General features: G+C 51.7%; 2 protein-coding genes across 2 annotated transcripts in view; one reads left to right on the top strand and one right to left on the bottom strand.

The window, feature by feature from the left end:
- TG (thyroglobulin) overlaps positions 1-25,633 on the bottom strand; it is a 242,962-nt gene that overhangs the window by 3,009 nt on the left and 214,320 nt on the right. Inside the window, exons 38-39 of the mRNA XM_019459811.2 lie at positions 18,258-18,439; positions 16,721-16,828 (exon numbers count right to left, since the gene is read on the bottom strand). Of these exons, the coding sequence (XP_019315356.2) occupies positions 16,721-16,828; positions 18,258-18,439 (290 nt within the window). The remainder of the gene's footprint in view (positions 1-16,720; positions 16,829-18,257; positions 18,440-25,633) is intronic.
- The window catches only part of SLA (Src like adaptor), an 89,991-nt gene continuing 69,440 nt past the window's right edge, over positions 5,083-25,633 (top strand). The window contains exon 1 of the mRNA XM_019459805.2: positions 5,083-5,191. The gene's annotated coding sequence lies outside the window, so the exon portion shown is untranslated. The remainder of the gene's footprint in view (positions 5,192-25,633) is intronic.

Genomic DNA, 25,633 nt, shown 5'->3' with positions numbered 1-25,633 from the left:
ATTTGGTTTGGCCTTTAGTCCAATGGCGGCCCACATCTGTTGGCTGAAGTAGACCCAAAGCTGAGCAATCACCTCTCTGGAAACTTCCAACCATGACATTTGCAATGTCAATGGAACATTCGTTTGTTCAAAATAGCCTATAGGGGCACCTGGGTGGCTCAGTCGGTTAAGCAGCCGACTTCGGCTCAGGTCATGATCTCACGGTTTGTGGGTTCGAGCCCCACATCGGGCTCTGTGCTGACAGTTCGGAGCGTGGAGCCTGCTTCGGATTCTGTGTCTCCCTCTCTCCCTGCCCCTCCCCCACTCATGCTCTGTCGCTCTCTCTCTCAAAAATAAATACTAAAAAATAGTCTGTAATTTGAGTCCCTTCTTTGTGTTAGCCCTTGTTCATACGACTTATACTTGCACACCTTTTCAAGGATGACTTTCATCCATATAGCCTAGACCAGTGCCTGACACACCATTGCTGGCTGGTCAATAAATATATACTATGACTGAATTGAACATCTAATAAGCAGCATGCAGGACAGAATAAGGATTTAGAGGCCAGATGAGACGTTTGAGTGGACTGGGCTGGGGCTGGCCTTGGGGAGACCAGCTCAGGGGTACTCGGGGCCATGGGGGTGAACCCTGGGAGAGTGTCACAGTGAAAAAGCTAGAAGGGACTTCACAGCTGTGTAGTAAAGAACTTGACTTTCCCCAAAGAGAAGTCTGGCCTTTGTGCCCTGTGATCATACCTCTGTTTAGTGCAGAGGCTAATTGCACTGGATTTTCCATAAACGTGGTCACACTTGACAGTCTTAGGGGGGGGACAAGTCATGCCAAAAGACCATGTGACTTAGGGTGGGGGATATAGGCCACATGGTATCAGTGGAGCCTGAGATCAACCATAGGCAGTCAATCAATCAATCAATCTATCAATCATGCCTATGTAACTGGGCTCTAATAAAACCTCTGAACACCAAGTTTGGGTGAGCCTCTCTGGTTCGTGCTACCTTGTGGGCATTGTCACACATCAGGAGAGTGACCCTTCCTGACTCCACAAAGACAGGACTGTGGGGCTCTGCATTGGAACGCTCCTGGGCTCTTCCTTTGTCTGGTCTGAATTCACTTCTTTCCCTGTATGATGTAACAATGAGCCTAGCAGTTTTCAGTGAGGTCTGTGAGTCTTTCTAGAGAATAATCAAGCCTGAGGGTGGTTTGGGGAGGCCCTTGAATTTGCACTTGGTGTCAGAAGTAAGCGTGGTCTTGTGTGGAGACTGCACTCTCTAACCTTGTAGTCGGCCACAGATTATCACAAGAGCCAATTCTAATTCTACAGATGAAGGAAACGAAGTCCAGAGACGTTTCCTGACTTACCCAGAGACACACAGTGAATTGAAGAGCGGAGTCAGCTCAAGAGCACTGCCAGGGGCATGAGCTAATGGGGGGCATGCAGCCCAGTGGCACCACCCCCAGGTCTAAGTCCTCCCCACTCCAAGCCGGTGACCTCTGGCAAGTTACATGGCCTCCCTGATTCCATGCTTTGGAGCAGGTGCATAAATATCGGCTTTGTGGGGTCATTGTAAAGATTGGAATAAGGTGGCACATGTAGCAAGGACTTGAAAGGTATCCACCCTTCTGCTTCGTATGTAATCACCATTGTCAAGCTAATAGCAGAGTTTCTGGCCATGGGCACAGAGTGTCACCAGTGGTTCTCATCTGTGCTGGTATGAAAGGAAGACGCCCACTGGACGCATGTGCTGGGAAAGGGCTTGGGCTAGCTGGCTCCCAGATACAGGTGGTTTGGGTGGAGGTTAAATCACTCTGAGGGCAGGCACGATGTTTCATGGACAGCATGGCTCTGGCCATGAATCAGAGGGATTCGTGGTGGTTATTCCTGAGACTGGGAAACAGGACCCTCAAGTTCAAGGGTATAAAAGGGAACATTTCAGGCCAACAAAGTACTTTCCCTGTAGTCCCTCCCTTGCACAGGCCAAGAACTAGGGTGACCAACAGGGACAGGGCTGGGCCCGACGCCCAGGTACGTAGCCTCGCCTGGGGACCTCGAGGGGTCTCAAGGGCTGGAATCCTTCCTGGGACCATAAGCACGATCACCAAGTGCACACATGGCTGTCAGCAGGGCATGGAGGGAACGACATGGGGCTGAGTCACTCTGCTGAGTCAGCTCTGTCACTTACTGCCCGAGTAACCCTGGATGAGTCACTCAACTTGGGTTTTAGTTTGCTTATCATGAAACACCAGACCGAACCAGCCACGTGCGAGCCAGTTCCAAGTGCTTTGACGAGAGCCGGGTAGTGTTATGATCTTGGTTGTTGTGTGTCAGCACTGGGCTCCACACTGGAAGGGGCCACGGAAGAGACGGGAGACCCCGCGAGACCAACAGGGCTAACGGCACGCGGTTAGGAGGGGAACTTCAACCACAGAGTGTAGTGTCTCTCTGCGAACAGTGTTAGGCACCCCACACCCACTTAGGGATGGTTTTCATCTTATTCCCAAGCAGGGGGACAGGAAGGGGGTAGCGGCATGAATATTTATACATCCTGGCACCCAAAGGGCTAAGTCCCTCGTCCAATGCCCAGAAGTATTTGTGTACTGCACTTGGTCAAATGCACACAAAAGCCCAGAGTCTGCGGTGGCCGAGGTCACCTGTTTACAGCCAGCTCGACTCAGTGCCTGTTTCCAGTTGCCATTTCCTGAGCACGAAGTTGTGCCAGGTACCAGAGTGGGCTTCTGACCATCCAACACTCGGGACCCGCCAAGGACATAAATGTTATCATCCGTACATTTCCCAGGAGATGACCCAGGATGCCACCACATGCCTCAGACATGGGAGCACCAGGATCCGGAGCTGAATCCCCCAGACCCCAAATCCAGTTCTCCATCTACTTGTGTGCAGGGGCTGAGGGTCACTGAAAAGTACTAATGGCCTAGCTTCTCAGTGATGTTGTAAGACTCAGAGGGAAAAAGGAACACGAAGAAAAAAAAAAAGCCAGGAAGATAGAATTGACGGCAATAAAAATCACCTCTCCCGTAGCCACTCTTGGTAGCTGATGGGTTCCCTTCACCCCCAGTTATCTCGAGGGCCCTGAGAGTAGATGTTCTTGGAGTAATTTGCAGTGTTTACATTGGAAGAAACTTAGGTTCTGAGAGGCCATTTTCTTGCCAGGGCCCCACACTGGGAAGTGGCGATGCCAGACCTACGCCGGGTTTGTGATCCCAAAGCCGGCTGAGCACTGGCCTCGTTACACCCCCAGGGGCTACCCACTCCTGTGTGGGCTGCAGAGGCACCAGGGTAGCTTGGCATTAGTAGGCGACGCCCTCTCCCTTCTGCTGCCACACCAGGGCCTGCCCCTTCCCCTACAGTGTGGGAGGGACGTGGCCTGTTTCTGAGAGGTCCTTCAGGGAAGTGACCGGATGAACTTTCCGTGGCTTCCCTGAGAAATGACCACAAACTCAGTGGCTTAAAACAACACAAACATACTCTCTCATCGTTTCCAGAGTTCAAAGTTCCGGCACGGGTCTCACTGGGGTAAAATCAAGGCGTCAGCTGGCTTTGTTCCCCCTGGAGGCTCCGAGGGAGAAATCTGCCTCCTGCTCACTGGCTGTGACAGAACTGGGCCCCTTGAGGTGGAGGACACAGTTCCCATTTTCTGCCTCGCTGTCAACTGAAGGCCACTCGGAGCTCTGGAGGCCACTGCTGATGGCCTCCTTCCTCTACCATCAGAGCCAGCCTGCTCTGACATGGTCCTCTCCCTCCCGCTCACGCTCTGTAGGACTCATGTCCTTACATGGGGCCCACTGGGATAACCCCGAATAATCCCCCATCTCAGGAATCTTAACCACATCTGCCAAGTCCCTTTGCCATGGAAGGTAACAGAGTCACAGGTTGTGGGGACTAGGGCGTGGTCATGTAGAGGGGCCATGTTGAGGGTTCTGCCTACCACAGCAGCCTTGTCTGCTATTCATTTCTTCCAAGCAAAGCTTCGTTCCCAATAGCGTCGAGAGCAGAGTTCAAATCCCAGCTCAATTAGCTAGGATCTGTGAAGTCTTGGACAGAATGCATAAACTTTCTGGGCCTCAGTGTCCTCCTCTGTAAAATGGTGACACGGTCATGCTTCCAAACATCAAGTGAGGTGTGGCAATAAAATATTTCAAATCTCTCGGGGCGCCTGGGTGGCTCAGTCGGCTAAACGTCTGACTCTTGGTTTTGGCTCAGGTCTTGAACCTCACAGTTCATGAGTCGGGCTCTGTGTTGATGGTGCGGAGCCTGCTTAAGATTATCTCTCTCCCTCTCTCTCTGTCCCTCCCCTGCTCATGCTCTCTCTTTCAAAATTAATTAATTAGTTAATTAAAAAGATTTCAAATCTCTTGCTCAGTCTCTGGCTCATCTACTCATTCCCTTTTCCTCTCTAGCTTTGAGAAACACCTGAACACTTACGCATGGGGCCTTTAACCTAAGAGTTCCATTGTAGGGTCCCGGGGGGCCGTGAGCTCCCCGAAATTATACGTGAAACGGTGTGACGCTGTATATCGACGCTTCCTTGGGAGGGGCTCCATCGCCTTCCTTGGGAGGGACTCCACCGCCTTCCTTGGGAGGGGCTCCATCGCCTTCCTTGGGAGGGGCTCCATCGCCTTCCTTGGGAGGGGCTCCATCGCCTTCCTCACCTTCTCAAGATTGGTGCCAGTGGTGTGCTGGCTAAGGTTTAACGATTGCCTTTTGCCGATTTCCATACTGTCAGCAATGCTGCCATAGAGAACCTCAGACCACCAAGGTGACGTCCTGGAGCTCGGGGTTGGGGAAAGACAGCTGTTGGGAACAGGTGCGGGTCACCTCCAGCCTGCCACTGTCAGCAACCCCAGCAGGTCACGGAGCACTGCTTTTGGGAAAAGGCCTGGTCTTCCAGCCCATCTGCTCTGTTTAGTTTGAGAGGCTGTTGTGGCTGAGGACTTCTGCTTTGTTTTTTCCTTAGCGGAGCCGATCGTTATCAGGATGCTGGAGTTATTTTGAGCAGTTTAAGGCAGACATCTGGAGGCAGGTCAGACAGTGGGAGCCGTGGAAGAGGGCACTGAGGATCAGAGGACTCTGGGCCCCGGCTGAGAGCCCCAGGACTCTCTGGAGGGAGAAGACAGGATTTGGATTCCGCATCAGCAGAGGGAGACGCGGAAGAACACTCCAGGGACTGACAAGGTAAAAGGAGGAGCTGGTTAGCTGAGCGGCCATGGTGCCATGGGCTGACCGTTCGCGCTGACCGTTCGCACATACTTATTGGGCTTCTCTGCTCTGTGTGTGATCACTGAGAAATCATACACCCAAACCTGGGGTTTGGTTGTGCAGGCAAGTGGTCCTGCCCGGCGTTCCTTTATTTTTATTATTTATTTATTTATGTATTTATTAATGTTTATTTATTTTTGAGACAGAGACGGAGCGTGAGCAGGGGAGGGGCAGAGAGAGAGAGAGGGAGGGAGACAGAATCCGAAGCAGGCTCCAGGCTCCGAGCTGCCAGCACAGAGCCCGACGTGGGGCTCGAACTCACGGACCACAAGATCATGACCTGAGCCGAAGTCGGCCGCTTAACCGACTGAGCCACCCAGGCGCCCCAAACTTTTAGCTGTCCTTTGCTGTCTTTGGTTATAACCCTCTGGACAGACTTCCCCTCACCTGAGAGTTACTCGTCCCAGCCTCAAGCCAGGTCTGGATCTTTTCACTGTCACATGTGGGCATGGGGACTAGGAGAGATCCCGGCCCCGAGCCCGGTGAGCTGGGCTCAAACCCCGCTTCCCCTGCTGACCCTCTGAGCCTCGGTCTTCCTATCTGTAAAATGGGTCTGGTCATCTCTGTTCAGCCTTCCTCTGGATGCTCAGAGACTGTAGAAGATGGAGATCCCTCCAAAAGTTCCAAATTGCCGTCCAAGGAAAAGGTACCGTCGCTGACGTCCGTGGTGCTATGTTCAGCCAGAGTGTGGGAGGAATTGACGGGCCACATGTCCCGGGGATGACTACGAGCGTTATGTTTCAGTCACAGGGTGTGAAAACAGTTCAGTGGGGATGATGGCAAAACACAGGACGTCAGCACAAGACTGTCCTCGAGTCACATTTGCCGAATGCCTGCTGCGGGGGGTGCCCTGAACAGGGGCTGGGATCAGCCATGTGGTACAGTGCTCACAGCTAAAGAGGAAACGCATAAAAGCCACCATTTTTCAGAGGTGTTGTGGGTATGACAGATAGATATCAAATGAGGAAAGTGTTTACAAAGCCTCACAAGAAGGGAGAGAGAAGCAAACCCACTGTCTCAGGAGAGGAGTTTGTGGAAAGTCAGGGAGTAGGGGTTTAGCGAGTGGGCTCGGCCGGGAAGGGCCTTTGGAGCAGAGACTCAGAGCGTGGGAAGTCATGGGGTGGCTTCTGTGGGAACAGACAGGGACGGGGGTCGGGCACAGAGGGAGTGGGGGCAGACTGGGGTCTGCAGCAGGCAGCAGAGTCCCCAGAGCTTTGGGTCTCGTCGATTGTACCGAGAAGCGCCTCATGCTGAAGAGCGAAATGGGGATTTTTCCTGGTCCGGGAAAACCAAAAGCCTGGGAACCACTAAACTCACTCACTAAGGTCCTGCAGGCTCCAGTTCTGTGAAAGGGGTGAGAACCGAGGCCAGAGGAATTGAGGGCCACACCTTCAAGGGGTTGGGGGACATCAGCGGCTTCTAAGCAAGCAAGCTGCAAGCTGTGTTTCTTCCAGAAGCATTCCTGAAATGGTATGGGAGGGGGGAGACCAGAACTGAGAAACCACGGGGTTGCTGCATTCGTCCAGGAAGGGCAGAGGGTTGGTGCTGTTTATCCCATGCTGCCCAGGCTTCCCATTCAGCCATCCTGACATCTTCAGTCCTGCTGGTGTGGACTCCAGGCCTGCAGTCTGGCCAGCCAAAAGCCACAGTTCAGAGATGAGTCATCGCACAAGCTCCTGACTTGAGCTCTGTTTCCGGTGCAGGGGAGTCATCATCCATGGCCCTTTGGGGCTGATCAAGGAGCATAATGACCGAGGAGGTGGTGTCCTCCGAGGGAAAGATCTGAGCTGGGCTCCCCTCAAGCTATAGAGAGCGAGTAGGGAGGATCTTTCCTACCACGAACAAGCCACGGATCTGCATCGCAAAGGTGGCTCTTGTACCGACCATGGGCTAAGAGGCTTGTGCTGTGGACAGGCTCCCTGCTCCAGTCCATCTGATCAACGGATCTGAGAGCCTGTTGTTCCAGAGATTTCAACCCCTGTTGTTCTGTCGGCAGGAGGAAGTTTGTTGACCTCATCCCCGTAAAATATACTCCCTTTCTTATCTCTAGCCGGCATCTCTAAATAACTTCCTCCGACGGAAAATTCAGGAACAAGGAGGAATGGAATCCTTCTGTTTCCCAGGCTTTTTTTTTTTGGAGGGGTTGACACGTCGTTAACGACCTTACAAGTAGAAGCCTGTAAGCGCACTTCTCTTTGGGCCAATCTAATATGCAAAGGTTCGGATTCTGCCTATGAATTATTATTCTGCCTACGAGTTGCTGAGAGGCAACGACAGGCTTTACAAATGGCTTTTGTTTTACCAAAAGTTTCACTAGGCAATCCTTTAAAAATGAGCTCCCCGATTTACTTTAAATAATACAATCCCACCTTCAGCCCCCAAGAAATACCTGCAACACTTCCATAGACCAGAAAGCCCAGCAAAGATATGCTGTTTTGCTTGTGCTACAGGCAAAGCTTTCAGTGAATCTGGGGCCTTCCCCTAGACATTTGATATTTTTTTAAAGTAAACTCTACACCCAGCATGGGTCTCAAACTCGCAACCTTGAGCTCAAGAGTCCCGTGCTCTACTGGCAGAGCCAGCCAGGCGCCCGGTAACCTGGACATTTTATTCCCTGCACAAAACATAACAACTACTGCTCAGAAAAGACTGCGTCTTCCTGGCCCGGTGCGTCCATCCTCCCCAGGAAGTTACGTGTTTCCCAAGAGTCAACTGTGTTTGTCTCAAACCTGTGCGTGCCAGTTGTCTTTGTCGTGGTAATTACAGAACTTAATTAAATTAATTAAATATCACGCGGAGACCCCCCCTTTCAAGAAACCAAAGCTGGAAATCATAGGCCACGCGTTATGTTTGTGGTTTTGTAAGACTTTCAAAAGGAGCGTTTTCCGACTCAAGCCTCCGACCCTGCACAGAGGGAATGGCGGATGCTCGCACGTTTGTGTGCACAGAGACGATAAAATGTTTAAGGTCTACACCTACCCGATTCGTTTCTCATGAGTTCCCGTCTTAATGGACTTTTCTGATTAACCAACTGATCATCCCACTGGATAACATGGTTTCAATTCTATTAAAAGAAACACACCTGGTTTCTAGTGAGCTAGGGGCACCCGAGTGGCTCAGTTGGTTGAGTCTCTGACTCCCGACTTCGGCTCAGGTCATGATCTCACACGGTTCGTGAGTTCGAGCCCTACATGGGACTCTGCACGGACAGCGTGGGGCATGCTTGGGATTCTCTCTCCCTCTCTCTCTGCCCTCCCCTGCTTGAGTGCACTCTCTCTCCCTTAAAGTAAACAAATAAACATTTAAAAAAATCCCCAATGCCCTTCCAACACACTCAGATAAAATACTATCTCTTTGCCTACCACAGCATATGAACGCCTATGTGAACTACAAGACCCTGTCTCCCACATCTCCAACCACCCTCCTTCTCCTCAATAGACTCCAGCTCCCTGGTTTCCTTCTTTTTTTTTTTTTTTAATAGTTTATTGTCAAGTTAGCTATATACAGTGTGGTCTTGGCTTCAGGAGTAGACTCCTGTAATTCATTACTTACGTACAATGCCCAGTGTTCATCCCAACAAACACCCAGTGTTCGTTGCCCTCCTCAATGCCCATCACCTATTTTCCCTGCCCCCCCCACCCCTCACCCCCATCAACCTGCAGTTTGTTCTCTGTATTTAAGAGTCTCTTATGGCTTGTCTCCCTCTCTGTAACTTACTTTTCCTTACCTTCCCCTATGATCTTCTGTTAAGTTTCTCAAATTCCACATATGAGTGAAAACACGCTGTCTTTCGCTGACTTATTTCACTTTGCATAATACCCTCCAGTTCCATCCATGTTGTTGCAAATGGCAAGATTTCATTCCTTTTCATCTCCGAGTAGTATTCCAGCATATATATATATCTCACATCTTCTTTATCCATTCATCAGTTGATGGACATCTAGGCTCTTTCCATAATTTGGATATTGTTGATAGCGCTGCTATAAACATTGGGGTACAGGTGCCCCTACCAATCAGCACTCCTATATCCTGGATAAATTCCTAGTAGTGCTATTGCTGGGTCATAGGGTAATTCTAGTTTTAATTTTCTTGGCCTCCTTCTTTATCCTCAAACATGTCGAGCCTTTTCCCTTTCTCCTTCCCAGGGCCATTTTCTGAATTACTCTGCTTACTATGTGCATGTTGTCTGCTCTTTGCACCTCATCCTTAGACCTCCGTCAGTCCCATCGCCTGACTGTAGTGTTAATAAAGAGGATAGCCCCTCTCTATCTTGCCAGCTTCTCCGTCTCTAGGATCTAGAAGGGGATCTGGGGCATAGAAGGCAATAGGTAAATATTTGTTGAATCAGTGCTAAAGAGGACACACAGCATGCACCCTCTTCCAGATCACGAGGCTGGAGGAGTCTGTTTTAGAAAATGACTTACCTCCATCTTTACTGGTAAATAATCTTGTCAATTCCCCAGGATGTAGCCAGATCCATGGACCCCATTCAAGAATCCGGCCACTTAATATTTTCTTTGGGTCGCTAATTCCAACAAACTCAACAAGACAGTCCATTAAAAAGATAATATTTTGAATCTGGAATGTTAAAGGCCCCTGGAATGCACACACACACGTCTAGAATGCAAATGTCGTGGTGCACAAAATGTCTTGAGTACAGAATTTATGACTTTGTTTTCCAGGGTCAGGACATCTCATGAAGGAAGAACATTGCTGCCTCTTAAGTCATTTTGAATTTTTTTTTCTTCTCAGAGACTTATTGTTCCCAAAGCAAAAATAACCATAACGTCTAGAATATGCCAGATGTTTAACACACATCGACTTGAATCTCCATACTATGAAGGAGATGTAACTGTACTCATTTTATAGGTGGGGAAACTGAGAAAAAAAAAACTTGCTGGAAGGCAGGCCGTTAATGAACGCGAGAGATGGAATTAAAACCTCAGTTGATTTCCTTTCAAAGGATGCGTTCTCCCATTCCACTGAGCTGCTTCTCCCCAAAGTAAAGAATTGTCTGGCATCCTACGTGGAGCCTGGGTCGGGGTGCAATTCCAAGAGCCCTCCCCAACTTCCATTCAGAGAGAAGTCAGGACTCGCGTCTCTGAAATGTCCTCTGTGGTGTTGAAATGTGGGAATGATATCTCAGGGCTCTGGGACCAAGGACTACGAAACGAGGTCCAGACCACAGCACCCAACTCAACCACAGCAGCCCATACACAGCCCCACGGTGAATTTCCGTGGGAACTAGGAGGCGTCTTATGACGAAGGGTCCCCATATGCTCTCTGAAGTGGCCACCCCTCCTCTTTCAGGGGCCGGTGCCCGGAAACCACCTCCTCTGGGGTTGTTTGCCTGGGACCTATTCAGCTGCAATGTGGATTCTTCTAGCACAACCCATTAAACAGTGTTGGAAGTCACTTAATAAATGCCAACTTTATGTCGGGGAGTTAGCTGGGCAGTCTGCATGCGCGGCCTTATTTAATCCTGACACACTCCTATACTTGTGTCAATGCTATTGTGAGCTCCATCACACGAATGAGGAAGCGGAAGCTGTGGGAGGTTGTCACCTGCCCGGAGGCACACCGTAAGTGGCTTACCTAGGTAGAGCCATCTAAGGACAGGCAACACCAGAGAATAAATCAGTGCCCTCTTCCACACTTGCTGGGACTTGGCCCCCAGAGATGGGTTGGGGGGAGGGTCCCCCAAACCTGAGCTGGCCACAGGGTCTGGAAGTGGCTTCCCTTTGCTCTGGGCTGCAAGGAATCATCTGCAAAGCCACATCCCTTGGCTGCAAAGGGGCTGCAGCCACATGGGCTGCAAAGCCACATCCCTTTGGCTATGGGCTGCAAGGAATGCGGAGAGGGCTGCACCTGACAAGATACTGGGACCGGCGTGTCCTTTGGAAGGGGCTGGTTCAAGAGAAGGACTTCAACTGAGGGTCTACAAGAAGGCAGGGCAGGAGGCGTGCAGGAGGGAAGAGTCCTCGCTGAGTTCAGGAAGTGGCACCTAGAGACAGAGCTGGGCAAGCCCTTCTAGGGATCGTCCTGCACCTCCAACTTGGAGGGGACAGCAGGCCCCGGCCCTGCTGGCGTGAATATGGGAAAGAGGCTTGTCAGCCTTTCGGGTCACCCTGGTAACAGAAACACCAGCCATGCTCTGTTCCCATGGTGCACCCATGGTCTGCCTCAACGGGCTCCAGTGGGGCAGTGTCTGTGGGCAGAGGGGTCCTGCGTCGATCAAGTCTGGGGAAGGGATTGTCTCTTCCCTTCAGGTGCTGTTGGTAATAACCCCCATTTTAGTGGAGTCCAACAGTGGTTCTCGGCAGAGGGTGATTTTGCCCCCCCAGGGGACCCTGGCCAATGTCTGGAGACGTTTTTGGTTGTCCCAATCATGGAGGTGCTTTTGGTATTGAGTGAGGGAGGCTGGGGATGCTAAATACCATACAAGGTACAGGACAGCCTGTTACCACAAGGAATTATCCGGCCCGAAATGTCAATGGTGCCAAGCTGAGAAACCCTGGATTAGAGTCATCATTGAAAATCCCTCTTCCTGAAACAGACAGCTACAGATACAGAGGAGACTGGCCTCACATCTCCCCAGTGAGCAGAGCTGGTATGTTTCCTCTTCATGTTAACAGCCTTGGAAATCAAAACTTCCAGGTGTTACATGCACACATACACACAACCGCATAACTACACACACACACACACACACACACACACACACACACATCTCAGATCCAGGCACTGTTCCCCTAAACCCTTTGAGCCACGCTATGGGACAGGTACTTTGCTTTCCCTGTCTATAGGTGAGGATGCATAGAGGGTCAGAGAGGTTAAGCAACTTGCTCAAAGCCACACAGCTAGTAAGTGGATTTAGCCATGGCAGATACTCAAGAGGCTTTGGGTTGAAGGGTACGATTGAAAAACAAAAACAAAAACAAAACAAAACTGGAGAGCGGGCAGGAGACAGGGTCTGGGTCCAGACTGCTACTGATCGGCCCTGGGGCTGGGACCTAATTCCTTATCTTGGGCTTTTGTCTCTTTATCTATAAAATGAAGGACACAGATGAAATCATCTTCCGGATTCTCTGATTCTTTCAGTCTGAATCTTAAAATGGAACCTTCTTCTCACAAGATACATTTTAGTTTCTTTGTCCCCTCCCTCATCCACTACACCTTCCTCCCAGAGCTTGGCCCTCAATTTCAGGGCTGAAAAGCTCATCTGTAATCCAGGGGCAGTTAAAGAACCATGCCAGGCTGTGATCAATTAGCGAGAGTCTTAAGAAAGTGGTAATTTATTGCGTTTTGTGTGCTCGCTACGCCAGGAAAGCTAATATATGCTCACAGAAATGGAGGTACAAGACAGATGGCTGAAAATGCACGGCAGCACATATATTTTAAGTCTGTAGGTTTGAGCCAGAAATAAATGAGGGGTGTGACAGCTCCAGGACAGAATGAGAGAGATGTCTTTTCAGGCAAAAAGGAGAAACTTGCCAATGATTAAATGGGCTAGTTTTGGTGATTCATTCATTGATTTAAGCATCTACGATGAGCCATCCCGTGACCGTGGCGGGAGAGATCACACAGACCCAGACAGTTGTCAAGGACACTCTCTGATGGGTGTGAATAATAGAACACCCTCAGCACTTACTGTCTGACTCATTCTCCGTGCAAATTAATGATCACGGTAACCCTCCGAAGCAGGTCCCATGATCACTCCCATTTCTCAGGTGAAGAAACTGAGTCACCAAGGAGGTTAAGTGACTTGCGTTGGGCTTCTAACCAAGTCAGGTGGCCCAGAGAGCCTGATGTCACCAGGACACTTTCTGCCTCTGTACTCATTGTAATAGCTCTCTCTGTGAAATGTTTTAGTGGCTCTGAGTGTCTCTTTCCTCCCAAATGGTAGCATGTGAGAGCAGAAGTCACTTACGGGTGACTGAGCCCAGTGGGTTTCATGCCTCTCTAAACTGCATAAACTCGATGCTTTACTCACAGCTCAGTCTACAAGGTATAGAGAATGTTGTTCTCCTCCCTCCAGGGCCCTGAAGCCAGGGCTCCACAGAGCCCAGTGTGGAGTCAAGTGCTCCTGACCTCTCTCCCCTCCCTGTTCCCATTTTACAGATGACGAAACTGAGCCCCCAAGAGCCTATAGACCAGAGTGGAAAGGACTCATTCCCCACCTGTCAAATGAGGGAGTTGGATCAGCTCCAACATGATTTCCGAAGCACCCACTACTCTGTGCCAGGAGGGTCTCTGGGGTCTGAGGCAGAGCGACTGTGACGACCCAGGAGGCACTCCATGAGGGTCTGGCTCACGAGCATGGCCTCCTTTCACTGGGGCGGGGGGCGGGGGTCTTTGGATCAGCATAGTGGAGCCCTGTCCGTGGATCCCCGGAGGGGCATGTGATTCAGAGTCTGTTCAAGGAGCCCTCCTGCAAGGTCCGCGTTGTTCTCGGGTCTGGAACAGGCTGCTCTGGGCCCTTGCTACCCGGGGGCCTCGTGAGCAGGGCTGTTACTTTAGAGAGAAGAGTGGTGCTCTGGGTTGAATTGTGCCCCTTACAAAAGATACGTTAGGGGCGCCTGGGTGGCTGAGTCGGTTGAGCGTCCGACTTCGGCTCAGGTCATGATCTCGCGGTCCGTGAGTTCGAGCCCCGTGTCGGGTTCTGTGCTGGCAGCTCGGCGCCTGGAGCCTGCTTCGGATTCTGTGTCTCCCTCTCTGTCTGTCCCTCCCCCGCTCGCACTCTGTCTCTCTAAAAAATAAGTACACATTAGAAAGAATTTAAAAAAAAAAAAAAGATATGTTGGAGCCCTAATCTTAGGACCTCAGAATATGGCCTTCGTTAAAAATAGGGTCTTTACAGAGATAACGGAGTTAAAATGAAGATACAGGGTGGGCTTCCGTCTAATATGACTGGTGTTGTTATAAAAAGGGGGAATTTGGACACAGACACACGGCGGGAAGATGGCCGTCTACAAGCCAAGAAATGCCTGAGGCTACCGGAATGGGCTACCTTGACTATGGCTGGTAGGAGACTAACAGGGGTGGGTTCGAATCACCCCTGGCCCGAATCACATGGATCCTTTTTGTCTTGACTGATCTTGCCCTCACGGAGCAGATGCCTTTCTAGGTTTGCCACCGTAAATTTCGGAGCCCAACGGCGTGTGCACACTTTTAAGGCTTCTGATGGGCTTGCTACAGGAGCATCATGTCTTCTCTTGTAATCTGTGCCTTAAAAGGGTGGACGGCAGAGAACCAGACTCCTGTACTGAGCGAATCCCGAGATCCCTGGCATTTGGGAGACACATCGAGGCTTATTCTACAAACAACTCCCGGCCATGAGTGACCGCTGGGTGACGAGGGGAACTTTCATCCCCACCCACACCATCTCTCTCTTCATCGTTCCTTCTTCCAAATGCCTCCTTACCAGAGGAGCCTGCCATTTACTTTCCTTCCTACCATGTGGGGACAGCTGCTGGAATCTAGGAAGTAGACAGGGGTTGGAATCATAAACAGTTCTAAGCAGAGAAACAGAAAGTCCGCACGGTTTAGTGGAAAGAGAGTTCAGGGTCTCAGAGAAGTTATGGGTAAGCCAATGCCCTACAACCAACCACTGCTGGTCTTTGGGGAGATCACGTGAAACTCCTTGAACCTCAGACTCTTCATCTGTAGAAGAGCAATGGCCGTTTCAACCCTGCCAACCTCACTAGGATTCTGGATGCTTTTGTGAAGTGTTATATAAACTGAATAATCTATGGGGGAACCAGGCAAACAATGGGTGCTTTGGGAAACTAGAATGTCTGGGGGACGGTATTGGTTCCCTATGGCTGTTGTAACAAACCAGCATAGACATGGTGGCTGAAAACAACAGACGTTCACTGTCTCACAGTTCTGGGGGCCAGAGGCCCCAAATCCGTTTCATGAAGCCGAAATCAAGGTGTCAACATGCTTCCCCTGGAGGCTCTTGGGGAGAAGCCATTTCTTGCTCCCGCAGCTCTTGAGGATTCTTGCCTGGAATCTGGTGGAGTTTCATGGATTCTTGGCTGGTGTTTCTTAGCTTATGGGTGCTTCACTCCAATTTCTGCCTCCATGGTCACACTGCCTCCCTCTCTTCTGTGTATCTTCCCGAGCCCCTCTCTCGTAGTCACATTTGTGATCACAGCTAGGACCCACCAGGATAATCCAGGATCATTTTTCTGGGTCAAGGTCTTTAACGTAATCGCATCTGCAAAGCCCCTTTTTCCTTATGAGGCAACATTTACAGGTCCCCGGGGTTGGGACCTGGCATCTCTCGGTGGCCACATTCAGCCCATTAGAAGGATGTTGCCAATTACAATGAGAAGTTGTGTATGTTTGTAAGAGTTCCCTTGGTGTCATTGCCAAGGAATACATGGCCTGACTTGGCCAGATAATTTATATCCCAGATATTGTGAATGCCAACCCTGAAAGGGGAAACCATTAGCCTCGTTTAGCAGATGAGGACACTGAGGACCAGAAAGACAAAGGATGCTGCCCAGCTTGCAGCTGACAAGTGGTGGGGCAGGAGCCCCAGCTCTAAAGTTGGCCTTCTTACACCCCATCTTCCTGTTGCCTGCAAAACAGACTGATGTGGGCGATCGATGTCCTCGCCCCACACGGCAGGCCTGGCTTCCACTCTCAGAAAAAATAAAACGACTCTGGCATCTTTGGGAGACCCGACCCCATGAGCTTCTGCTATCTGCAAATGCTCAACCTGGACGGCTGGCCCAGCACAGAGCCCAACATGGGGCTCGATCTCCCGAACCGTGAGATCATGACCTGAGCCAAGATCAAGAAGCAGACACTTAACCGACTGAGCCATGCAGGCGCCCCTGTTCTTTCTTTTTAAATCTTGTCCTTGGCTTCTGGAACAGGCAGGGCTATATTCTGTGCCCACTGGTTGCCCCTTCACTTATCATGGGCTTTCTTTCACTCGCTTATTATTTCCTTTTTCCATGGGGATTATTTTGTTGCACCTGAGACTTTCATTATAAAGTACATTGAAATATATTAAGTATATTTTGAGAGTAGGAATGGCGTACAGATTAGAGGCAAACAGGACTTTCCTTTGTTGCACACAAAAAAATGGGGGATACCATTTTCTTAAGTGAAAGTGAGTGCTCAGGTTTCAGAGGCCTAAGTGTGTAGGGTTGATAAAGCCTCCTCCCCCAAGCCAGGTCAACCCATCAACAGCTAATGTCGGAACTCCAAAGGGCCTCTTATATCTGTTATTTTGTTCACCCTTCCAGCAATACTGTGAGAGGACGTGGCCATTACTAATACACTCATTTTTCAGACGCCAAACGACATGACTGATGTCACGGAGCCACGACTTGCACCTCAGTCTCCCCTGTGGGTCACACAATGGACCTGGAGCCCTACCAGACTCCCTGTGCGGCCACAGAGCGGGTGCTGGCCGGTGAACCTTACCTGCTGTGGCCATAGCTTTTGGGAGCGTGGTACATGAAGACGTTTCCTCGGGCTCTCCTGGCCCAGTGCCTGGCCATGTCGATCACAGGACAGGTGATAAAGTAGTCCCTGGGCAAATGAGGCAGAGGAGGGAGCTTTGTTATATGTAGCAACTCTATATACCCAGCGTAACTGAAGACACCCCCAATGCCCAGGGGACATTTGACAATGTTTGGGAGACAGTTGTGGTTGTCACAGCTGGAGATGAAAAGGTTCTTACTGGCATCCGGCGGGGAAGGGCTGGGAAGGTGGTTAAGTATCCCACAATGCCCGGGACAGGCCCCAGAGCAAGGAATCATCCAGCTCAAAATGCCAACCGTCAGGAGGTTGAGAACGCTGTTCTAGGTTCCCCAAGCTTCACGTTTGCTCCTGTTCTGGGGGCTGATGGAAAGATGTTTCAGAAGCACCAGCTTACAACGGTGGGGTCGTGCGTGGGCCGGTACTCAAGCACCGTGCTGTAGAGGGGGCGGGCCTGGTCAGAACCCCACAGACCTCGGGCGGCCTTGGGTCCACCAGGCTCTGAATCCCAGTCAGCGGCCCCGGCATCTTCTTGACCCGCCATATCCTCAGCTGAGAAATGGGGCCTAGGGGACCCATCCTGCAGGGACTTTGTGACAACTGAGGCTGGTAACAGTCATGAAAGTCCCTCAGTGAAGAGGGTTCGTCTCCCCCTCTTTTCTGGCTGTTGAGATGAACTCCTTTGTGGAGTCTGGAGGCAGCCAGAGTGTTTATAGGAAAGCTCTACGGTGGGGTGGGGTCACTGGGGTGTGGAAGGGCACATGGGGCAGCCATGCTTCATCTCCTGAAGAAGAGGGGTAGTGAGCAGGACCAGGAATCAGGCCTACGGGAAAGAGTCACAGCTCTCACCGGTGGAGGGGACACTGCCGAGGGCAGGCAGGGAGGCCACTGTCTGAGCCTGGCTGGGAGGCAATGAGGGCCTGAGCTGGGGCGGGGGGCTGGATTCCCTTGGTGAAACCCTCCTCGTTTACTAGCCCTGCCTCACACCTCAGCTCTTGCCCCAGGGCACAGATGTCTTCAAAGCCCATCAGAGGCAAAGTCGGAGCGAAAGCGAGGGTTTCTAAACTCCAGTCCTGCTTGAGCTCTCTCAATAACCCAGATCAGAGCCAGTCCTGACGGGGTGAGGAGCCAACAAGGGTCCAGAACTTGGACATCGTTGAGCTCTTAGAGTTCAGTCTGGGGCTGGGCCTACAGAAATAGCTGCTGGCTGCAGGGTTGAAAACTGAGCTCTCTGCTCGAGGGAAAATTAAAGCCTTTCTGGTTCCCAGATTCCCAGTGGGCAGGGCCACGTTTTATTCTGAGCTAGTGACTCTGAGATTGGAAACCACAGACTCCCAGATGGGGAGACCTAGCTGGCCAGGGGGTAGCAACACCCTTCAGGCCGTCCCTTCCCGGCACAGTCCAGTGCTCATCCGTGACCTGAGCGTCACCGAGGCCGGCACCAGTGTGAGGGCAGGAGCCCGTGTCCCCTCGGGCTTACCGGGTGGCGTTCTCCAGGGCTCGGGAGAAGGAGGCATAGTCATCAGTGGAGTGCTCCAGGGAATAGTACCATGTTGCAGCCGCCAGGACCCCGGCATCCGCGTCCTCACCGCCCAGCGAATTCTGCAGCGCCTGGTAAAAGGCTGTTTTGCTACTGGTCCGGCCTTGACTTTCCTCAAATTGCTTAAGAAAAAAAAATTTAAAAAAAGAGAGAGAGAAAAGAAAGAAAACGCCCTATCAGATTCTGAAAGTCTGGAGTCAGTATCCTGCAAAGCTTGTTCTAGAAATTTCTCTCTGGGCCAGGGTGTGAAGCACAGGCACGTTGGAGCCAGGCCGCCAGGGTTCAAATCTCAGCTCTAGCTGTGTGACCGCCAACAGGAGGCCGTGGCCCTCCGTGCCCGCCTCTCCCAGCCTGGAAACAGACACAATGAACCGAAACGGAGAACAGGCGTGCAGTACTCCAGTGAGTGTGCATAAACGCGAGCCATTATGGCCAGCGGGTATGGGTCACCCTGGGCTCCATCCTTTTACTCCGTCAGCCAGCTCGTGATCCGTTCTGCTAGGAGAGCGAACGTGAGCCTCATCCGGTCACGTGATCAGTCGGCAGGGGAGTGCTTTCTGCGCATTCACGCAGAGCAACAGCCTCTTCTTCCAGACCCAGCTGTGTGCCCGGCCTGGGGAACAGCCGTGGATGCACTGATGAAGCTCCCTGTTCTCGTGGGCCCGACGTTCTGGTGGGCGGAGGTGGGAAAGAAGCAGATCATTCTAGTTTATCAGGGTTCTGGTGCCACGAGGGGAAACAGCAGGTTGAGCGGGATGGGGTGGGGGCTAGTTTTCTCGGACTGGTCGGGGCAGGCACGCAGCTCTCTGGGGAGGCTTGTCCGAGTATCTTTTCCTCTCTCTTTCCTGCCCCGATCCTCCTTCCCTTCTTCCCTCCCCCCTTCCTTCCTTCCCTGTCCAGACATTTCCTGCTCTCTGCATCAGGGCCGTCTGGGAGGACCATCTCCCTGCTCCCCGGGACTCAGTCTCCTCATTTCTGAAGTCAAGGGGCAGCAGGGTGTCAGAGATGCAGCTCTTGAGACCCCTCGGCCCCTGCGCAATCCTACGCTGTGTGTTTACATATTTCTAGGCTCTTATGTCAACAGCGAACTGTGCTTATCGAGACGCCCTGGTATGTTTAAATTGTTTTTGTAAACATTTCCAAGCATACAGGACCTGTGATTAGAATTTGAGGTGTGGGCATGATGGGGAAGCAACCCTTTCTGTCTGAGACATTCTTTCAGCCCATCCTGGGGGGCGGACCTCAGCCTGGCTCACCCAGAAGAGGCTGGACCAAGTAGTGGAACAACTGATCGAGGCCATGTCTATCCGTTCAGGGGAGGTGAGGGATAGAGAGCAGAGAGGCATTCAAAGACACCGTCCTTTTAATTTTATCTATAATGTGTGGTTCTTGGGAGAAGATCTGAAGCAGATATGGGAAAATATTAATATCTGTTAAAAATGAAGAGTGAAGGGGTGCCCGGGTGGCTCCGTCGGTTAAGCACCTGACTTCAGCTCGGGTCATGATCTCGCAGTTCGTGAGTTCAGGGCCCCGAGTCGGGCTCTGTGCTGACAGCTCAGAGCCTGGAGCCTGCTTTGGATTCTGGGTCTCCTTCTCTCTCTGCTCCTCCCCCACTCCTGCTCGGTCTCTCTCAGTCTCTCAAAAATGAATAAATGTTAAAAAAAAATTTTTTTAATGAATAGAGAATACAAGAGTATTCATTATATCAATGACTTTCAAGTATTTTTCAAAAATATTTAGTTACTTATTTATTTATTTTGAGAGAGAGAGAAGGGGAGAGGCAGAGAGAGAGGCACAGAGAGAGAGAGAATTCCAAGGAGGTTCCACTCAGCACAGAGCCTGACGCGGGGCTCAATCCCATGACTGAGATCAGGACCTGAGCTGAAATCAAGAGTTAGACACTTAACCAGCTAAGCCACCCAGGCGCTCAAGTATTTTTGACCATGATCTATAGTAAGAAAGACATTTCATCCACCAGAACACATGCACACACACACACACACACACACACACACACACACAGGCCAGAAATACTGTTCATGAAGGACACTCATGCTCCTGGCTCTTACCATATATGACAGACCTGATCGTTTCCATTCCATTCTATTCTAGTCTAACCCAGTCTGCTCAAAATCTTGCCTGCAATCTCTTTAACTGACTTCATAACCTACTAGCAGTTCAGGGGAGAAACTGCATTATATTATTCTCTGCCCTTTTCTGAGTTTTTGGAGTATTGTATGACAGAAATACCAGTACCCACGCGCGTATCTCCCATTATTGCCAAACATTTAACATGCGTATTTCACCAACGTATCAAAATCACCACGTGCATTGGAAAATCGCGTGGAATCGTTGCCAGATTGCAACACAACACGCATAGAAAGGGCGGCTTAGCACAGTTCTGGGCACACTGTCAACAGAGGTGAGTATTATTGACCTGTTTCCAGGCTAGGGCAGGGGCTCTGCACCCCCTCGTGATGCTGTGCTCAATCCCCGGATGCTGGTAGTGTTTGCTGGTCAGCTGCTCCAGAACTACCATGCAGCACAAGGGGCCCACAGTGTTCAGCGTGGCACCTAGTTGTGGGTTCTCGGTAAACGTGTCGGAAAGACGGTTCGTGAAGATACCGGCCTCTGTGGAGATAATACAGGCTCGAAGCTACAAATAGACACCAGAGTCCGACCTCCTGGGTTCAAATTCCCAGAGTTGGAGAGGCCTGAGCTTGGATGCTAGCCCTGCCACTTATCAGCGGTCTTACCTTGGGCAAGTTACTTAATCTCCCCGTGCCTTTGTTTCCTCCTCTGCAAAATGGGCACAGCGATACTACCCTCTTCATGGAACGGTCATGTGGTTACACGAGATGATACCTCCACACTTCTCAGCATAGCGTGTGCTATTATTGCTAGATGTTTGTAGACTCAGCCTTGCGTCCCGCCCAGATGGGTCAGGGATGCCCATGTCTTTGAGGCTACATCGATGCCGGTCCCGTCGGCAACCCCTCTTCCCTGCTGCAGAGTGACTGGCCCCATCTAAAGGGCACGGCCCCTTCACGAGCTCTTCGGAAACGATTTCCACGACGAGGCGGCCTTTAAGAGTGGCAGACCACCAAGCCCTGGCAGTGCTGGAAGAAGTGCCTCTGACATACAAGAGTCTAAACGGCTCCCCGGCTAGGAAGCCGGAGGGACGGGCCTGGTCTGTGCGCCCAGGAGACCGTGATTGCTTTCACATTTTCAGGGGATCTGAGCCGGCGGCTGAGACTAGCCGGGGCGTGGCCTTGTTGGCCGGTCATATTCTCCAGACGGATGGCGTGTGGCCTCCCGGCCCCCTGGGACCACGCGGGACTGCGAAGGGGCCCGTTTCCAGCAAGAGCCACATCTCTTCATTCTTGGCCGGGACCGAAGCACAGATGCTGTTTCTAGTTTAATTAGAGAGTCAGCAGGAGGGATGGGGGCCACCACGTGACTCCCAGCACCAACTTGCACAAGCTGTAATTACAGGCACAATCCGCCTCCGAAGCGGGTTTGCTAGGGGCTGGGCCCTGTTAAGGGCCATCAAGAGCTGGCTCATCATCATCCGTGTGTGTGTGTGTGTGTGTGTGTGTGTGTGTGTGTGTGTGTGTTGAAAGGACTGCCGTTAACATGTCCTACAGAAAAGTTCCAGCCTGTTAGGAAACTTCTGAGACCGTGAAGGGCTTCCCAGGGTCCAGAATGCCTCGTGGCCTAGCCCCCAGAGCACGGGGTCTGTGTTTGAGAGGCGCGGGTTCGAACCTGGCTCTGGTGTGGACCTCGGAAGATTCCCTGCCGTCAATAAATCTGCTCAGTGAATATTCCTCTCTGGGCCTGGGGCTGATGCTAGAATCAAATGAATGAATGATTACCAAGCGGCTGACACGCAGGTGACAGTACATCTCCCTTCTCTCTCTCCTAGAGGAGATTTACTGGCTGGCCAGTAAATCACTGAAAATAAATGTCCTTATGTTCACTCCAGGGTTGACAGACGTCAACCTGCTTTGCTGCAGGGCCTTTACCTTCGATCCACTATTCCTGCAACAAATTTCTACCCAGTGCCTGCACCTGCCAGGAGCATTTGGGATGCATCAGGGAACAACACAAGATAAATTCTCTGCCCTCTGGGGGCTTCCAGTTGAGCTGGAGAGCCTGATGGGTACATGACAGGTTTTGTAATATAGAAAGTTCGGCGGTGAAAAGGATATGACACAGACGAGGCCAGCAGGGCAGGAAAGGGGGTGGGGGTCCCGGACGGCGAGGGCTGAAATTGCAAATCGGATCATCGGGGTGGGCCTCAGGCCAGCGGAGCCGAGACTTGAGGAGGTGAGGGTGAGGGTGTGAGCAGCCGAGCGGGCAGGAGCGGAGGCCAGCGTGGCCAGTGCAGTGGATGAGGGCAGGGGAGCCAGAGATGAGACAGAGGGAGGGAATGGAGGGCGGAGTGGCTGGTGTGGCCCCACCTGCTTTTGCTTCAGGAGGGACCGGGAGAAGGGCCCTCTGTTGCGGTTTGCAGGTGCCGCCCGCCAGGGATGGGGGTCTGTGTCCGGGAGAGGCAGAACAGCCAGCTGCCAGGGGCCTTTGAGTCGGAGCCCCCTGTTCTCTGGGCCAGTAAGGAGCTCACTAGCCACTGCTTCCTACTGGCCCCTTCTCCTGCCACGCCAATCCCTTGATGCGGCTGCAAAACCCAAGGTGATCTTCAGAGATCTCCCCACACCCCCAGGGCTCTGATGCGGAGAGAGATGGCCCTCTGGAGCCCTCCCTGAATCCCGCCCCTCTTCTTGGACCAGGCAACACCTCCTTCCTCTGGGGCTGGGGCCTCGCTGCCCAGGGCCCCCGGGATGCCCTCCTCCACTTCTTCGGTGGCGTCACTGGGCAAATCCCCTCTCGTAGGACCTTCAAGGTGTAGCTCTCCACGACTCCACCCCCACCGAGGGCTAAATGCCGAGGGACGTCCCTGCCAAGGATGGTCTCTGTCTGTATGCCCCGCCCCCAGGGCGCACACTCAGCAGGAGAGTCCCTTTAGTCTTTACCCCACAGCCATCTGGCTCCTGCCCTGTCCCCACCGGGCCACCGTCTCCAGGGCCACTGATGGTGCCCCTCGACCCACCCGGGCCAACGCTGCCCTCATTCACCATTGCCGTCCTGGTTCTCTTCCCTCCTCCACTCAGGGATCCTCCCGTCTCCGTTTCCGGAAACCGCTCTGCTCCAGGCTCCTTTCTGGAACACTTCTGCTGTCCTGCCCACTTCCACTTGCTGAGGTCCCCCAGCTGCCATCCCTGCCCTCTTCCCTTCCCCTTCCGTCCAGGCAGGCTGAGAGGCAGCACTGGTTCTTCCCTTTGCTTTGATAATGACCGGTAGGTTAATGGTTCCTAACTCTCTCTCCAGCCTGCACTTCAGCCCCGCATATCCAAGTATCTCCCACCTCCTGGGAATCTCTCGGGTCCCTGGAACTCTGTGTGAGCACAGTTTAACTCCATTGTCTACACATGTTCTTCCTTACCTCCAGACCCTTTCCCTGTGCTTTTTCTGTCCTCAATCACCAAGACCAACAGCTGAAAAGAGACACGCTAGCTGACCCCCCCCTTATTCTCCCCTCCCCCAACATGCTACTGCACCCTAATCCTAGTACGTCTTAACCACTGTCCTGTCCACTCCTCCTGCCCTATCTTTGCTCATTCCCTCATCAGCTTCTACCCCATCCTGGAGCAGAAACACCAACACTATCTGTGGCAGGTGGGGATTCGGGGAGAAGGGTACACAGAAGGTCCTTAATTAATTTTGGTACACTGGTTACTCTTGGAGTCATGCAGCATGGTTATGGCATCATAGGTTTGAGAAGAAGAGACCCAGAATAGAATTTCCAAAGGAAAAATAGGCAGTCTGTCAGAGGTCACCTGATTCTTGCAAGTCTGCAGGGATAGAGGAATGAATTAATGGATGCCCCCCCCCCCCCAGAATTCTCTAGAGCTCAGAGGTAGACGGAGACAGATATTCCTTTGCTCATTTAATGGATATAAATTCAAGGCCTCCTGGGCCAGCAGCGGAGGATCCAAACGAACACGGCACGGTTCTCGCCATGGAACAGAGCTGGTAAAGCTGAGGAGGCAACTCATCGGTGAGCAAACCACCCCATGAAAACTGGTAAAGGGTTTGCATCCTGGTGCAGAAGGCGTGGGAGGCACCGTGGTCACGTCCTCACCCGCCACGCTCCCAGATCCGGTCAGCAATCCCTTCCCCTCACCCCCTGGGATGGCCCCCATCCATGTCCCTGGGGACCCAAGTCCTGTCCCGTCCAGCAGCCCGACCTCTGACCTCCGCTCAATGACATCCGACCCTTGACCTTCCTTTCAGAAACACGCTTTTCTTGGCTTTTGTGACATCAAATTTTCCTGGTTTCCTTCCAAACCTGTATCTACAGCAATGACCTCTCGCCTGAACTCCCACCGTGTATGCCCAACTGCCCATCCAAGGTTTATCCCAAACCTGGTTATTTCTCATCATTGCCATGCCTATCATTCTCATTTGACTTATTAGCTTGCTTCCTGGGCTTCCTAACCCAGGCTGATCTGGTCTCTACTTTGTTACCTCTCCATAGTCCGTTTTCATTAGAGTTGCCAGAATGTTCTTTTAAAAGAAAATAAATCAATATAACCACTCCCTAGCTTAAAACGTTCCAGGGGCGCCTGGGTGGCTCAGTGGGTTGAGCGTCCGACTTTGGCTCAGGTCATGATCTCGTGGTCCGTAAGTCTGAGCCCCACATTTGTCTCTGAGCTGTCAGCCTGCTTCGGATTCTGTGTCTCCCTCTCTCTCTCTGCCCTTCCCCCCTCCCTTAAGATAAATAAAAATTAAAAAAAAAAAAAAAAAAACACCTTCCAGTGACTGCCTACTGAAAGTAGGACAGAATCACTCTCCTGATGCCTACAAGATCTCATCTAATGGGTCACCTCCAACATATCCAACTTCTGTTGCTGCCCCTCCCTCTGTGATCCACAGAGGGAGATCCTAGCCCTCCAGCCTTCTATGTCCTCCAGATCTCTGCCACAGGGCCTTTGCACTAACTCTTCACCCAGCTCTCCCCAGAGCTGGCCCCGTCTCATCATTCAGGTCTCAGTCCTCCCTGCCAAGGAACCTTGGATTCATGTTTCTATTCTCTTCAGCACTTTTCAAGATCTGAAATTCTTTTAAATACATATATTTTTTTATTTTAGAAAGAGAGAGAGAGAGAGCATGAGTGGGGGAAAGGGGCAGAGGGAGACAGAGAGAGAACCTTAAGTAGGCTCCAACTCAGCATGGAGCCTGAGGTGGGGCTCAAT

Source organism: Panthera pardus, unplaced genomic scaffold (genome assembly GCF_024362965.1).
Source record: "Panthera pardus isolate Hobbes unplaced genomic scaffold, ASM2436296v1 HiC_scaffold_7, whole genome shotgun sequence".
NCBI lineage: Eukaryota > Metazoa > Chordata > Mammalia > Carnivora > Felidae > Panthera > Panthera pardus.
This window is presented reverse-complemented; position numbering and strand designations above follow the sequence as displayed.